Here is a 17,795-nt window from a genome sequence, read left to right on the forward strand (position 1 = left end):
GTTGGTCTCAGTCCATCTTCTTCCTGGCCACTGTGTAAGGTGTTCTTAAGGGATAACGATGCTGACTGTCTTGGTAGAGTGCTTTGGGATACACAGAGAACGCTGTGCACAAACCAGTATTATGGTCTCAGAGTCACTGGACTTGTACTCACTTTACAGAAAACGCCATTCCCTGGCATTAATTAGAGACAGTGCCCAAGGACTGAACGTGGCTGTTGACTCACCTGATTCTTCAGGTCACTGGCGAGGTCAGTTGCTGGGTACGTTCTGGGAAGATTTCTGGACCACTGTATGGACACAGAGCTCCAGTTTCCAGGCTGCAGACAAAGCTGCCCAGAGGGTAAGGTGGGTGGAAGTAGGTGGTTTCCCTTGGAGCTGAGAAATCTTCCATGAAGTGCTGAGGCTCCTGTGGCACCAGAGACCAACTCGGGTTTGCCATGAACAAGCTAAGAAGCTTGCTGAATAGAAAAAGCACTTTGCTACAGAGAGAAGATTCAGTCGAAAGAGAAGAAAGAAGTACTCTAGTTAGGACTCCAGGAATAAATCTTTAAAGTAAATAGAAGTACTTTCAAGACACCTACAGTACCCTCATTTGCATCAATGAAAAACATGCAGCTGCTTTGCAAGAGACTACCTTTCACCAACTTGAGATAATCAGAAAGCTGATATTTTTCCAGCTTCCCGTGAGCTTCCCAAAACTGATAGCTATAAATCCACTATAGGGAAGAGGGTATTATATTTCTTCTTAAGAGGTAAAAGAGGCCTGATGACTAATGCTGAAGTGAATTGTTAAGAGACTTATTTACTTAATTGAGCCTGCTTGTTTGGTGTGTGTCCCAATTAATTCATTTTTGTTGTGACCATATTGAAGCAACCTACACCCTTGTGACCTTCTCTTATAATTATTATCATATTCCTCTTTTGATTATGTACTTAAAAAGCTCTGCTAAAATATCTGTAGCATTAGTACAGTCAGATTTTTCCATTGTTTTGAACTCAAGGATAGTAACAAAAAGAATCATTCTTTATTGAAGTGTTTGGAGGTTAGGGGTCACTTATAGCCCTTAGGGGATGGGGGGGTCTTCCTTTTTAATTTCACAAAATGACTATTTTGAATAGGCAAAACTTGTTCTCTAACTAGAAATTCTTTTAAGAAAAATGTGTTGTTGGGTGGTAGCACTCAGAAGTGCCTCATAATTCCTCTGGTGTGCTGAATATTGTACATATTACAGGGTTACAGGAGAAAGTAACAGCGGCTGAAAAGGGGCTGGCAAGCATGACCATCCCTAAACTTGCTGAGACTGCTATGTGGAATCTCTGCCCCAAATGAGGCATTGTTTTTATTATTGCTTAAATTAACTACATTATTTGACAGCTCTTTGCCTAAACCACAGTGGAGCCGTCTGCACACCTATCTGTGAAGGAGAGACTCTTTCAGACATGGCAGTCAAATTTCCAGTGGTAGGTGACTCTGTCAGTGAGGGGCTGCCTGTACAAGGGGGGGTGTTTATTCCTCAGTGCTTCACCGGATAAAGATTTTGCTGGTTTGTGCCAACCTCCACGATAGTAACTTACACTCAATAAGATGTTTTTGTACTCCTGTCCTCAGCTCCTCTCCTCCCATTTACCTGAAAATCCCAGCCAAATGCATTTCCTCCATCACGGCATGCACACATGGGAGCTAGTTCTGGGCAGCAGTCCCACAGGCCGTGTCCGTTTAGAGAAAGGTGCTCTGCATGTTGCATCTTTCATTCCAGTGGAAATAGGTGGTCTTTTACCAGAAGTAAGTCTTAAAGCAAGCCCCCTCGCCACTGGCTGTTGTATTTGGAGAGCTGCTGAGTACCCTTGCAGTTTGTGCACCTCTTAGAACAGCGGTCCCTTCTCCTCAGGCAACAGGACCCTTACAGAGAATATTTCTTTACACAAGGCTTGCTGATACTGTTTCTCTTATTGAGATAAGTAGTATCACTGCTGTCTCCAGTCTCCATGGGCTCTCTGCTCCCTTCTGTCCAGCCCAAAACTGGCCATGCTTTTAACTTCTTGAAGCACTGTGTACCTTTTTTCCTCTTCCTCATTCCTAGTCCTTTTCTCTCTACTTCCTTACAGAGTGCCTTCATGTCTGTGTTTTATGCTGTGTGGAGTTTCTTTTTTGTAGCGCAGATCCCCTCTGTTCCTGAAACAATTAAAAACACTTCTTTAAAGACAATGGCTCGCTCTGGGTCTCAGTTTTTCAATGGATGCCCTCTAAGCTGCTGGGGATTTTGATGCCTGAGGGCAGCAGGTGCTGGGTAGAGCTTACCCCGGATGCCACCCACTCACTGCCGTTCTGTGTCCTCTTGGTTTAACATTTGCCTGAGCAATCTTCTGTTCTCCTTCAATGTAAAACTGCTCATGTAGCAAAAATTCCTGCAGCAGTAGAAAAGAAAAGGTTTGGATATCTTCCTTCAGCCATGAATAATAATCCAGCGTAAAACAGACCACCATCGCAGACCAGGCCTTCTTCATGCATCAGGCAAAGGTGGCTGATTCAAAAAGCCAAAGGAGTGGTCTCTCCACAAAAACAGAATTGGAGGTTAATGCTTTGCCCTGCTCACTCTTGACTTTCTTTCTTTACAGAATCTGGTTTAACTCTTTGACTATATCTATGTCGAGAACACTTTGACTAAGTGTTCTGCTTTAGAGTATGTATGAAAGATGCTGTATGAAAGATTAATTTCCTTTCCATCGCTAGGAGTTTCCTTTTTACATGAACTCATGTGCCAGATCACACAGCATGCAGCTGAGGTGTTGCATTTTGTATGACACCTACAGGACTCCACTGAATGAAATCTGCAAGTCTTCAGAGTTCTTAAAATATGACTTTCTGTTTATGTGGTTTTTGGCATAGAAACAGAAAAGATGGGGCTGGAGGTGGGAAATGGATTGCCATCTTGGAAATTTAATGACCAGCTCTTTCCCTGTGACGTGTGTGGAAAAGTGTTTGGTCGACAGCAGACTCTGTCCCGGCATCTCTCGCTGCACACAGGTAAGCCGATGCTCTGTGGTTGATTGTTACAGCACTGAGGAAATCTGTGTGTTCGTCATGGTTTAAGTAGAGGGGGAAGAAGGTAAGCAGAAGAGTGTGTGAGCCATCCTCAGCTCCTTGCACTTAGAGCAGAGCCAAGTGCAGAAACAGGACAGAATGTCAATGGTGTTAGGGAGTTAACTAACATTTTATTTCTTTACAGCCTACTCGTAATTTATCTTTACAAAATGTGTAAATTCAAGTTTGTCCGGGTTCCAGTAGACCAGCCTGTAGATACCAGCTGGTTAACCAAGCCTGTTAATGGAGTTCTGAAGAGAAGGCACAGCCTTTCTTACATTCACCTGATGAGCTTTTTAAATGTCACTGAACAACAAAAGATTTGGCCTTGGTGTTTCAGATCTGGTGAAACTGAAAGGATTTAATATCTGTCATTCATCTTTGCTCTCATCGTCCAGTTCTTCTGAGAGGAACAGGGGCTGCTCTGCCCCATACCAACTTTCTTAAAGTGAATCAGCTTCAAATCAGCTGAGACTAACAGTTTTTATATGGAAGATGCGCCTTGTCAGCCTGCTGAGGTGCACTGCACAAAATAAGACTTGAAAGCAAGGATTTCTGATTCAGTGCTGAAAAATGTTGTTGGTATAATGCCAGTGTCTGTTGTACCATCTAGTAGAGCCATGCTGAAAAGGTTCAAATGCTCTGTTCCGTGGTGTCATGGGGTTTTCTTAGTCCTAAGCTGCACCTTTCCTCTAACACTTGTAGCATTGTATTTCAAATTTAGAGCAGCAGCTCCTCAAAGGGAAAGGCTGTAAAACCTGATGTAATGTTTGGTTATTTTAATCACCTCTTCGCAAAATAAAGCCTAGCACATATTAAAAAAAGTGCTGCTAGGATTTAGAAATGTTTAATTTAAAATAAAATAATTTTAATTTTATTTAAGTTGTGAAGCATCAGAAATTCATGATGAATTTGTTTAATTTCTTCAACTGTTCTTTGAATGAGGTTTTTTTGTTAGTTTGTGTTCAGAACTGGCCTAATGATACAGCGTTCCCTTTCCTCCCCACCCTCAGATTTTAATACAAAATCATCAACCATCAACTCTCTGCAAGTGATCACATGGGCAACCTCAAGAATAACTGGACCCAAAAATCAAATAAAAGATGCTAGGTAAAGGAAGCAGTTGTAGATTATTGACCTGTTTCTCTACTGGCTCTGCTGCAGCTCTCAGAGCTCAGTTGCCCCAGTTTTCCAGTTTATAAAGTTTTATATTACCTGACTACAGATGGTAGAGCAAGTTAAAAAAATCAGCCCTAAACTACCTCTAAATTAGTTTTTTTTCTGAGTAATTGCTGTGAACTCTTGTAAGTTTCCAAAATGTCAAGCTTCCAAAGTACCTCATTCTGAAAGCTGCTCGGAGAAACCCAAAGGAATGCATACTTGGTTACTGGCAGCTTTAAAAATAGCTTGCTTCAAAATGAACTATACATTTAAGGTTTTCTGTTTCTTTTTCAGAAGAGAGAAAATACAAATGCCACTTGTGCCCCTATGCTGCTAAGTGCCGTGCTAATCTGAACCAGCACCTGACCGTCCATTCTGTGAAGCTGGTGAGTACAGACACTGAGGACATTGTCAGCGCTGTCACTTCTGAAGGCAGTGATGGAAAGAAGCACCCTTATTACTACAGGTGAGGACCCAGACAAGGGCTGTGCACCAGACGCTGGAATCTGAATGTCTTACCTGCCTGCTAAGGACGTGTTACAGGGCCACCCTTCTGGTGTCGCAGGGTGGAACTGCAATGAAAGTATTCGTCTTGCCCATATCTGACTTAGGCTAAGCAGCAAAACCCAGCTGGCTGCCTCATGCTGTTTGACTTGGCTAGCCATTGGGAAAGACGCTGGGGTTTGGTGTGGGGTTGGTTTTTTTGTAAACGGCTTTGGGAGGCAGACAGGCTCTTAGAAGCCTCTTTAACTTTTTATGCAGTGTTTAAGTTTTGTGTTTGGAAACATCCCATCATGTACGCAGATTCACAGCAAATCTAAAGCACTGTGCTTCCAGTCGCCTCTGACAGCTCCATTGTTTTCAGCCAAATCTACAAAATCAAATAGTAAAGCGCAATAAGAATTGTTATATCAATATACACATTTCCTCCGTTTGCTAGAGGTATATACATTCAGTGACCAATATGATGAAAGAAAGAAAACCTTTAGGAGAATTTGTCTGAAAAATTAAAAGGAATTGCCCAGATAAAATGCATATTTGGACATTCTCCTTGTTGTACGCACCGTTGTGTGCTCTGCAAACTGTGATATGCACTCTAGTGGCCAAGCAGATTACCAAATCACTCTTACTTTTAGTCAAAGTGCCAAGAGCAGATTTAATTACAAAATCATAGAACTAAGAAATAAATGAGACCTGCTGGATTAGATTATCTAGTCCGTCCCCCTAGGAAAGCAAAATAGTGCCCTAGAGTATATGCCTTTTTAAATGTTTTTGGCTTGTTTTAAATGTTAATGGCCTAATCAAAGCAAGAGGAGGACTCTGCAAAGAAAGTTAAATTAAAGAGTCCTTTCCATTGCCTCTCAATATCACTCTGTTTATGCACTGGCTGTGAAATCTGTATCCCTGCTAATTATTTGCATAGCTGATGACTGCTGTTTTCCAGTCAAGCATAAGAAATGTTTGAACCCATTTTTACTTGCTTACACTGAAACTGCCAGGCAGTTTTGCACAAGATCCCAGTTTGGCATGGGAACCATTCCAGGGCTTGAAAATAACTCCTGGAGTGTGCAGCAAGCTCTCCGTTTGTCAGTGTATCAGCCGTACTAAACATCTTGGCAAAGCTGCAATGCCTCTTATTGCCCAAAGGAATCAGCTAGGTGATGCGCAGCATCTGGAATCTGTAGTTTTTAATTAACTTTATGATTATTTAGCGTCATTATAGCATGTACAGGATTGTTGCATTGTGCCTGCCCTTAATCACGTTGGCATGGCCATCAGTTCAAAGGCAGTTCAGCAGACAAAAGAATTTTGCAGTGAACATTCAACAGTGAGGAAGAGAAGAAATCTGTGCAGTGAGTTTTTTCTTGCAAATTCAGGGAAAGGCAATATGCTTCTGTTTGTGGTTTGTGTTTTAATGTTTCTTGCTCTTGAATTCCCTTCTGCCTGCAGCTGTCATGTGTGTGGGTTTGAGACGGAGATGAATGTCCAGTTTGTCAGTCATATGTCCCTCCATGTGGATAAAGAGCAGTGGATGTTCTCCATTTGCTGCACAGCATGCGATTTTGTCACTATGGAAGAGGCAGATATGAAGGCTCACGTCAACAGCAAGCACGCAGGTGATGATCCCTCTCTCCCAGCTGCAGTGATCTCTCTCTTCCTTGCTTTTTAGGTGCAACCTTCACACTTCCCATTAGCACTCTACTTTCACTGAAACGCTTGCTAATTAAAGCCTGATCTCTCAAAGTTGAAGTGAATTGGACTCCAGCCAGACAAATAATCTGGTAGTGCAGATCAATTTTCAAGCTTAGCGAAACAAATGAAGGGCTACTTAGCCCTCCTTCTTCCTATTCGCCTTATCCCCCAAATCCCCTCCCCTGTTGAAGTCGGCATACTTTGTTTGTTTTTCTGACCGGTTTACTATTTCATCGAAATCCTGGTTTGACTTCAGTCATGATAAGGTGACTTTGACTGCTAGTTGTGCATACCTGGCTGTAAGTTTGAAATACGCAATATGCTGAGCTTCGCTCTCCAGTGTGTTTGCCTCCACAGTCTATCAGTTTGGAATTTCACGCTGATGTTTCGTTGACACTGTGATTCAGCAATACCATAAATGTAACTTTATATTAAATAACAGAACAAGTCATGTGTTCTCTCTCTGGTCCTGTTCACTTAATAGCCAAAGATAAGAGCAATAGCAGTTTTCAAACAAGCTCCATATGCTTAGCCCAGCTAATGAAGTCTGGCATAATTTAAGGAGAAAAAAATTAGAATCCTTTTAATTAATTTCTCTTATAACACCAGGCAGAAGCATTTTGCTGCCACAAACTACTAACAATTGTGTTGCCAATACTGAACCTGAATTACATTCAGCACAATTTTTCCATTGCTAAGCTAAATTGCTTTTCCTGTCCTACCAGGAATAAAATTGGGAAAACAGGGAGGGGTGGAGAAGGAGAAGGGAGAGAAGAATGCAGTTGTTTGTGCTCACAGATAGCTAAGTTAAATGTAACTACAGAAATACAAACTACTGGAAAGCTCTCAAGGGATTTTATGCCAGCATAGCTCTCGGCACTACTCCCTGCTATCTGAGGTGTTTCCATCTAACTCCACTTCATATATAGGAAGTCAAGGCAAATGAGAAATGCCACCCATAGCCACATTAAAAGCTTGCATCGGAGCTCAAAACTGAGCTGTACTCTACTGTATCTTCCTATCGTGGCTAAAAGATTGGAGCTGCTGCTTGTCTTTTAAAGAAAGACAAAACCCCCCTTGTTCTTCCTTCACCCTCTCAAACTGAGCCACTCAGCTGGCGATTCGGCCAAATGCTTACACGTATGGCAAATGCAGACAGTAAAAAATAGAATGGATTTTCTGGGTTGCTTGACTCAAGTCCCTTAGCCTGTGATGTTACCAAGTCATAAAAGGCCTGTTTGTAAGGATGTTGGCATATGTCTTTAAACAAGTATAATTGTTTTAAACCTACTACTTCTACAGACAGGCAGCTGCAGATTTTCCTGCATTAAAGATTAGGGACATTTTTAAATTTTCCAGCATCTTACTGATAATCAGAATACACATACATTGTTTTTGTGCCAGAACTGTCTGAAACAGCAGTCCACCTCTTGCTCCCTCCACCTTTCTTCTCTCCTTCCACAGTATTTATGCCCTTAGTATATTTATGGAGAACAACCCTCTCCCTCTAAATGTACATTGAGCCTTTTCTTCTGTGAAACAGTTTTCTCACTGTACCAATCCCTCACTGCATATGTTCTTGTTAGAACCCCTGCTCTCAACATATGCAATCACAGCTGTACATGGTGAAATGAAATAAGTAGTGGTGGCAGTGTAAAACAGCAGCAGCTACTGGGAATAGCTCACACAATAACATTCTGTGATCATATTTACCTTCCTTGAAGGCTCCCCCACACTGATTGCTCACATTCATCCCATGTTCTGCTCAAATTCTTCTTTTGTTTTCCTTGACTGTTTCCAACTCAAGCACTCCTCATTTGTAGCAAAAATTCTTGTTACTGGCCCTTTGGGTCATAACCTTGTACTCTGTACTATTAAATTTCATTCCATTTCTATTACTCTGGTCCCCAAGGTCAGTGAATCTTTCTATATGATATCCCAGTCATCCTCCCTATTGACAGCTCGGGTCATCAGATTTCATTAGTGCATTCCTACATTTTTATCTTAGACTTAAAGGTGCCGCTCATCAGTTTAAAGCTAGGCACATAGGTACTGGTGTTTGCAGAAGCCTTGGTCAGGGGACTTTACCACATAGAGAATACGAAGTTTTAGTAAAGTCTCTTTTTAACACAGCTCTGATTACACCAGGACATAGGTGGGAGGTAATAATTTGCCCATCCTTGCCTCGTTGGCTCACGTCAGTTCTCATGTGAGAACTCTCACTCTTGTTCATTTCTAGTGTGTGATAGGGTTTGGGATTTGAACTTCATACATTTATTGCACACATAAGGAAACTCTGATGGTCTTCAGCTTTAGATCCAGCTAAGTAACATGTTTTTTAAATTAATTATCTTCAATAAGAGGTCCTAATAAAAACAGATAAATCTTGAGACCACGCTGTTACCTCTTACAATCATTACTGAGGATGCTCCTCAGTACAACGAGTGAGATTATTCTCCTTTGCCCTTACTCCCAAATTTACCCGCTGGACCCACATAAATGACAAGGTGGGGGAAGTTTAGCTTGGACCAGTAGGCACTTTTGGTTTCCACACCCCAAACCTACAGAAGCTCTGTCTCCTTTCTAAGTGAGAGGTTCATCATTGTTTTTGAACTGTGAGCTAATCAAAGTGTTTTCTTGGGATTCTTTCAGCCTGGTAATGAGGTAGAGTTGCATGCTTCCTTCCCACTACCATTACAGACAGACTCAATTCTAGGATAAACTGAGAGATGTACTGTTGTAAACGCTAATAAAAAGGAAGGAGGTGCATCTATGATTTCTGAACAGATCAATTAATTTCAGACTTGTTTATAAGCATGTTTGAATATTAACTTTAAATATAATTTTTTTTCCTGAAATTTAAAACAGGATCATTGAGATTCCATCTAATCTGCTGTACTAGTTATTGCTCTTTATTCCTGTTTTTCAGCTGAAGAGAGGAAGACACCCAGTGAATCTAACAGTCCATCTTCATCTTCGCTGTCAGCACTGAGCGACTCTGCCAACAGCAAAGAAGATGCAGATATAACCCCAAAAAACAAGGGTTCAAACAACCTGCTAGTCATTTCTGTAGTGCCTGGTAGTCAGACCTCAGTGAACACTGAAGAGAAGTCAGAGAGAGGTAAAACACTGTTAAACAAATACAAACTCTCACCTTCTATGCAGTCGATCTGGCCACAATGTAAGGAATACATTTTCCTGTTTTATTTTTCAGGCTTTGAATGTGTTTTCTGTAACTTCGTCTGCAAAACAAAAAATATGTTTGAGCGCCACCTGCAAATCCACCTGATCACACGGATGTTCGAGTGTGATGTGTGCCACAAGTTCATGAAGACACCTGAGCAATTACTGGAGCACAAGAAATGCCACACTGTCCCCACCGGTGGGCTCAAGTAAGGAAAGCAAGTACACAAACTTTTACTGTGTTAAGCACCTCTAATACTGTGAGGACAGGACAAAAGGAAGTCAATTAGAAAGGGTTATTAAATGTCTGATAATCCAGATTTGGGGCTTCCTTTTATTTAGATGACCCAAGCCCAGTCCTTTAGCGTAGGCTTGCATCATTATAGCAGATCGGTAACCTAGCAGCGGATGTTGTATCCACTGGTCTTAGAGCTGTAACAAAGTACGGTCCTTTCCCTTTTCCAGTCAAATAGGAGACAGTATGTGATGGGTCGTAGAGAATGAGGCAGCACTACACACGGGTGTTAGCAAACTAAGAGGGCTTTTTTTCAAGGCATCAGAGCAAAGGAGAAGCACAGCACAGGCTCTATCCTGCACCTGGCTCAAAGAAACTAAACCCTGTACAGTCTCTGCAACTAGGTATGAAGGTATAACCGTAAAGGTTGTAACCTGTGCAAACTCTAATGCAAAGTCAGTCGTCTCCAAGAATTAATAACTTTGATGCTTTCTGCTTTGGTTTGCATGCCCCAGAATGATCACTGTTGTGTAAATTAACATGTAACGAGTAATACGCTCTTTTGTGAACAAAGCCCTTTGGCTTTGGCTAAGGTGGTGTCCTTTAAGGTCTGTTGGTGCAGAGCAGTGTTTCTAGAGAATGAGCGTGCCCTTCGGTCAAAGTTGGACCCCTGAGGGAAGGAGTGACTGCTGGGGCCATATGCTTGCTCTCTGTGGGCGGGCAATGTGACGTTATGCAAGATGCGTGTCCTTGGTCCCTGTTTGTTCCAGCTGCTGCAGGAAAAGAGGCTGGAACGACTTCGAGCCCAGCTAGGGTTCAGCACAGGACTGACTCCCTGCTTCTGTTGCTCTTGATAAGCAAACTGATGTTTTCAGTGCACGGTAACTGTCACATGACGAGCACACCAGGTTGAACGTTACCACAAGTAGCTCTATCAGTTTGCACTGCAGTTTTTGAAAACTGGTTCTGTTTGCCAGGCAGCGTCTGGTCTCCAGCTCAGTCGTTCCATGAACTGGGATCTGTGGTCACTTGAGATGTGATGACTGAATCTGGGAAGACGACCAGATTGAGAAACAAGTAGTGTGCCAGAACGACGGGATGTCTGTCTTGGACGTACAGACCAGTTGTCTAATGTACTTTGGGTTTAAGCTGCACAGAATCTGTTCTATTTACCAAGGAAAAACCATGACCTATGACTCAGGCCTTCCTGACAGAATGGGCTTCTCAGTCTACATAAGTTATTCCTGCCCAACTCAAGTAATAGTTAGGTACCTTGAAAGCTGCACCTAAGAAAAAGCTCTGATTTTTTTTTTTTTTAAGGCATCCAGAAGAGCCTGAAGAGATCTAAGTAAATTCTATTTTTCTGTCTCCTGTTTGCTGTGGGGGAAGAGAAAAAAACATGATTCCTCCAGCTCCAGGTCAAAATCTGAGATTCTGATCCAGAGAGCACCCAGCCCAGGAGAGGTATGTGTGCATAGACAGCTGAGTCCTCTGTTGCAGTAGAACTAATCACGTTAGCAGCCTCAACGCCAGGCTCCCTCTCTGGATCAGAGTACTTGATGCGCATCAGGAAAAGTGTCCGAATGTTTTAGTATCCGTTTGTCCTCCTGTATTACTCACTGTGCTCAAAAGTCTCTCGATTAGCGGGTAGATTAATGTTAAACCTGTATGTGCAACCAGTTGTAGCAAGGAAAAACACACACGGAGAGAGAGGATCTCCGCTTAGAAATGATCTGAAATGTTAGAACCCAATTGGCAGACCTGCTAAACAGTGAACGCAGAGCAGCATCTGTAAGACAGTAGCCAGATGCCTTAGTTGTACCTTTTTATCTAGACCTGCTCTTTTAGCTCACCAGTTAGATCTGGAAGGGGGCGTGCTTTCTTTAATCCAGCAGAGATCCCTGGCAGGTAGCTGTCCTCACCAACTTCCTCTCAGCTACAGAAAGCAAAAGCGGGTGTGTTTTGGGTTCGTTGGTGTCCAGGCTTGTTCAGCTCAGGCTTCCTTCCAAGCTTTCAAGATTCCCCCCTCCAGCCTTCTCGGCCCTTCCTGGTCCAGGAACCAGGGGTGAGGCCCTTTGCCACGTCCACCCCGGTCCGGACGCTTGCTGCTGTGAGTAAGCGGAGCCCACATCCTGTTCCCACACAGGAACAATTCCTGCGTGGCAGAGGCGGCTGTAGGCAAACACTGCCAAACACACGCCCCCTTTGAGCATGGCTAGCTCATCTGCCAGAAATGGGAATCCCTACAAATCATCCTAACAGACTGGCTTTCAGCTGCTCCTAGCAGGATACCCAGCAAACTTATTGTTCAAGGTCCCATAAAAGGAATTTCCTAAGCTTTTGCTGTACATGTGGTATTACAAGTTTATTCCATCTTTACTTAAACAGCTGCTTTCATACTCATCTGTAAACACTCACTTTAAACCACTTCTTAATGGAAAAAAAGGCCAAAGTGACTTCGTGCAAACACTAGGAATGTCGTTACACAAAGTACCCGTGAATCAGTCACCCACTCTGCACTACCCGGCCTGCTTTGCAGAATCTTCCCCGTCAAGGTAAGCCAGAAGATTAAAGGGATGCTCCTTCAGAGTGAATCGGTGTTTTCCTAGGAATGCGAGAGCTCTACTGCCATTAAATGGGCAAGCGCCTCTAAGTAGAGATGTGTCGAGGTGAACCAAGTATTCGAAAGAGGCTTCACAGGGAGAACTAAGTGCCTTTTTCTCCTCTTTAGTAGGTCAGAGAGGGGCTGAGTGACAGGGTTAAACCAGCAATGCAGGTCTTCAAGCTGAGTGACTTCTCTTTTCTCTGTCCCTGCCTTCCCTTGCTGTGTTGCCAGGTGCCCGTTCTGCATCTACTCCACTAACCGCCCCACAGCGATGGAGTGCCACCTGAAGACTCACTACAAGATGGAGTACAAGTGTCGGATCTGCCAGACAGTGAAAGCAAATCAGCTGGAACTGGAGATGCACATCCGAGAACACCGCCTTGGCAACCATTACAAGTGCGACCAGTGTGGCTACCTGTCCAAGACCGCCAACAAGCTGATTGAACACGTGCGTGTCCACACCGGTGAGCGCCCTTTTCACTGTGACCAGTGCAGCTACAGCTGCAAACGCAAAGACAATCTCAACTTGCACAAGAAACTGAAGCATGCTCCACGCCAGACTTTCAGCTGCGACGAGTGCCTGTTCAAGACTACCCACCCTTTTGTCTTCAGCCGCCACGTGAAGAAGCACCAGAACGGGGACTGCTCCGAAGAGGAGAAGAAGGGCCAGTATTCAACCTCCAAGGAAGCCAGTCCACTCCTACCAGTGAACAGCTCCAGAAACCTCCTGTCACCCCTCTCAGTTATGTCTGCCTCCCAGGCTCTGCAAACGGTGGCTATGTCAGCTGCACACGGCAGTGGGGCAGAGCCAAACTTGGCAGTGAAAGCCTTGGCCATCAACGGCACTTCCCTGTGCTTTGACAAATACTGGAACTCAGAGTTTGCCCACCTTATTCCTTTAACAATGTTTTTCCCCAAAAACCACTACGATCTCACATTCCATCCACCCAGACCTCAGACTGCACCGGGAGGTGCCTCTTCACCTAAACACTCCTTCCTTGCCTACCTTGGACTAACAGAAAGGGCAGAAACTGTCTGAGGGCAGTTACATTCTGTACCAAAAATACCCCGACAAACCCAGCAGGTATACATTGCTGCAAAACGTAGACCGAAGAGGTAACGAACACTTGTACTATATCATTAGTAAGGTTTAGAAAATGGCTCTGTGTGTATACTTATTGCATTGACATGAAAGCTGCTTTATTAAATCTTCAAGAGGTGACCTACTGCATACTTCTACCTTCAGAGGCATGTTCCCAGTACTCTTATCTAAGAAACTATTTTGTCTTGTTAAGCTGAAAAAGAGTGTCCTTAATGGCAATCAGCACTTGTAAGATTACATATTGATGCATTTTATTTTTGGGCTTTGTGTGCGTGCGGGTGTGTGAAAGAGAGTCTGCCTGTAGCGTGCCATGATATTGCTTTTGCACATCCCTTGTATTGGCTTATTTAATTATTATTCTTTTCCTCTTTTCACGCACTTGCTTCCTCCCTTCCCTCCGTCTCCCCCTGAACCGCAGAGTTGTGGAAGGAGTAACGCTTGGTTCAGGGTGGACTGGTGTACTATTTCAGTGCTGTTTGCAGCTTCCTTTAGTTGTCTGATGCCTTGTACTCAGTTGTCAAGGTTTGAGGATTTGGGGTAGAACTGACGAGGAAAAAGTTGCTTTCAGCACTGCAGGATGAGAGTATGACAATGACAAGCGTGTGTGTGTATGCACACACATGCATATGCCGTGTGTGCAGTCTACACACCCACACAGCAGGCCCAATTCTTAACTGTTACACAGGTGTAACAAAGACCTGTGTCTGGGCCATAGCATACATCTTTTGTTTTAAAAGGGCATATAAATATTATATATATATATATACTGTATTATGCAGTGGTTACCTTTTAGTTTGCAGGAACAACTTGTATAACTAGAATTCTATGGTGGAAAAAATCCAACAAGGGGATTAAAAAAAGGGTATGGATAAATTCTGGGTATAAATACTCAGACTAAAAAAAAAGGCAGTTTTGCACAGTGCTTTAGTCTTGCACTAGTTTGTTTCTCACTTGCAAAAAAAAAAAAAGAAAAAAAAATTTGTGGGCTGAAGGTAAGAAGACTGTTTATTTGAAAAGGTACCAGTAACTTCTTTGAAATATAAAGCTATAAAAAGATGCTGTTTGAACCATACAGTTCTCTTTTATACCCTCAGTATTTCAATTGTACTTGCAAATTCTACAGTCCTATCGATACCCTCCATGTTATTAGTAATACTTTATTCCTTTTTGTTAATGGCGGATAGAGTGTACACTGCTAGGAAGCTAACTTTATACTTATTTAACGCTCCTACTTGTGGTCATTAAAATGACACGGTATATGTAGCACTTTATTGCAGGAAGAAGCAAATGCGGATTGGTTGTATAACCTTTGTTATTCTCAAAATGCCAAGAGTGATCTTAAATTAAGAGAAGCTAACTGACTGTTAATTGATTTGTGTTTCTTAGACAACTTAATATCCAGGAAGAAAGATCAGGATTAAAAATACTCTGCATTAAAATTGGAAGTATAAAATATGAAACATTTCAAAATTATCGTGTGACTTACAGGAATGCTTTCTTACTAGATTATTGTTTTCCGTGGTGTCTCTTGGATTCGGATCTCGCTGTCTTTCACCAGGTATCAGAAATGTCTGACCTAGCTTTTGTCAGAGTCCCCTCTCTGTCCCTTGGCCAAGCCACTGTAGGAGGTGCCCTGAGTCACACCTAATGTGCTATCCACCCACCCTCACGCTGTCCTGAAGGACCTTCTTCTGCAGGTTGTCGTGGGATGGGGGGGGATCCGACAGGCCAGTCGGAGCCAACCCCTTGTTCGTGACAGCGCTAAAGCAACGCCCCGGTTCAGGAAGGTATTTCTGGTCCACAAGGGCTCTTAGCCATATGCACAACTAGAAACGTAACTCAGTCTTCATTAGTTCTTAAATGAAGCTTGTGTAGAAATACTTTTTTGATGCAAAACGTGCATCATTTAACCTATTTGCAAGATTCCTACCTTTGTTTTGCACTGAGATGGCCAAACATTCTCCACTGTCATGACCAAACTCTTCCTGTTTGGGGAGGACATCCTAACCTGTGCACTCCTGTTAACATGCTGGAAGCTATTTACAAGGGGGAAATATCCAAAATAGTAGCAGGTTATCATTTGGATTATATCATTATTAATTAATGGACAGAGAAGCCCCACCATTTTGTTTACATTCCAGCAGACAGTTTTGGTTCTAACGAGCATGTGGCAGTTCTGTCTGTCTACGCAGTAAAGAAAAGCCATCTGTTCCAAAGTATGTATAAACCTTTGTAAACAACCTAAGTAACTCAGGGCCCTGTTTGCCATGCTTTACTCCATCAGAACTCCTGGTAACACCCCACCCACCCCGGAGTACAGACAAAATAGAAAATGCTGTATTAGTAAATACTCAAAGCATAAAAAATTGAGTATCTTGAGAGCATGAAATATGCAATCTGCATCCAGAAACTATACGAGTTCTTTAAAATACACTCAGTGCGTTTATTTCTGACCCCACCATAGAAGAGCAAACACTTCCAAATCAAAAAGCTTATTTTTCAAACCGACAGGTAAAGTACAGCTGTCTAGAAGGAATAAGTAGGAATATTAGTAGGACACTTTATGTAAACCAAACGGCAGTTTAAATAGGGCTGGAACTTCCAAGAATGAGCTGTCAGCATGCGAACGCCACGTGTTCGACAATGTTCCACTGTACCAGTATCTGACATAGTAATGTTTAATGTACCTGGGAAATTTGTTTAGCACTTTGGAAAGGATAAATTAATTCTTTCTGGCAAGTTATAGAAGTATTCTCTGTAAGGAAAAGTGTGTTAGGAGGTTTTTATTTTTTTAAGAAAAAAAATACAGTATTTATCAGAGTTCATGCATATTAAAGTAATTGGTTTGCAGTTCAAGGCTAAAGAAAGGAATGTTCTCCAGAGGTTCCCCCTACTGACTAATGACCAACAGTTCTGATAAATTCCCCCCCACCATAAAGGTAATTTCATACTGGTTTTCACTATGCATTCTTTAACGAAAGCTAGCGTGTTTTTCCATTCAGTAATTCAGTTAAAGTTCTCAGCACTTTTTTCTTTCTCCTGTCTTTTTTTTTTTTACTTGTTGTATTATGTTCAAATATCATTCTGTCAAGGTTTGTGTACATTAATAAAAATTTGTATTGTATAAAGCTTTTTGCATTATAAGGCTGTACAGGGTCATTTTGACAGTAACTGGTATATTTCTTTGCATCTTATGTTGCATTGCCAATTTCTAGTGTATCCAGTTTGGAAGTACAATATACTCTAATTAAAAAAGTTGGCTATATTCTTGTTTCTTTTTGGTTTTCCTTCCTCTCTTTTTTCACCTTAAATAGATTTAGGCTTGATTTGGAGGGAGGGGGAACGGATTCTCCTACAAGACAAGAAGATAGGAAGAAAAAAGGTAAGATGCTATCAATGGTTGAAATTGAAAAGGAAAGCTCTGGTTATCGCTGCTGATGAAGAACTACAGCAAATACTCCTAGGATGGCTACAGGACTTCTCTCTGTGGGCTCTGTACTTGTACCAACCTGCCAGGTCAATTCTGCAAGGGGGATAATGCCTCTTCTGAGGAGTCTGCTCAGGCGGGAGATGGCAGAGCACTCTGGCCCTACCCTCCTCAGCCCTGCAATTCAAAAACCAGATCCTTAAGCAGTAGTTTGGTGAACCTGGCCTTGCTTGGGAGTAGCCCCAGTGAAATCAGGAGAACTCTTTCCTTAAAGAGGAGCTACGCAGTGAATAAAGGAACATTGTGCATTAAAAGATTGTAGTGGAAATCTGGGTTTTTTAATTGTAAAAATATCATGTACGCATTTTGTCAGCATTTTCGAAAAAGCTATTTTTTTTTCACCAAAGATTAATGAAATAATTAAAATCCACAGAGGAGGCTAAAGAAGGAAACCCTAAAAGCAGACAAATTTCCAAGAAGCAAAGATACTATTGGCTCCACTGAACAAGAAAAGATACTTAACATCCTAAAAGGAAGTTAAGAGTATTCAAACACTAACCAAGGAAAAAAAAAAATCTGGGTTTTCATTAGATAAAAATTATCTTCAGAGAAACTTAATATTAACATTAAATAGATGTGGCTTGCCCTTTGCCCTCAGTTGGGGCAGTGTTAAGGTCTAATCAACTGAAAAATTCTTATAGTTATTTCTACTGGAGTGTGGATACTAATTTTCAGGGCTTCTATCAGTACCTTGTTAGCGTACGTGGTGCTGTTAACAGCTTGTGTGTTGAATCCACTGCTCCTCGT

At 42.2% G+C, this 17,795-nt stretch overlaps 1 protein-coding gene across 1 annotated transcript in view; it reads left to right on the top strand.

Moving 5' to 3' along the window:
- The window catches only part of ZNF827 (zinc finger protein 827), a 111,131-nt gene extending 94,305 nt beyond the window's left edge, over positions 1-16,826 (top strand). The window contains 6 exon segments of the mRNA XM_050896187.1: positions 2,888-3,025; positions 4,538-4,709; positions 6,194-6,360; positions 9,366-9,557; positions 9,651-9,828; positions 12,691-16,826. Coding sequence (XP_050752144.1) covers positions 2,888-3,025; positions 4,538-4,709; positions 6,194-6,360; positions 9,366-9,557; positions 9,651-9,828; positions 12,691-13,498 — 1,655 coding nt within the window. The 3' untranslated portion in view covers positions 13,499-16,826.
- Positions 16,827-17,795: the final 969 nt, after the last annotated feature.

This window comes from Gymnogyps californianus, chromosome 4 (assembly GCF_018139145.2).
Source record: "Gymnogyps californianus isolate 813 chromosome 4, ASM1813914v2, whole genome shotgun sequence".
Lineage (NCBI taxonomy): Eukaryota > Metazoa > Chordata > Aves > Accipitriformes > Cathartidae > Gymnogyps > Gymnogyps californianus.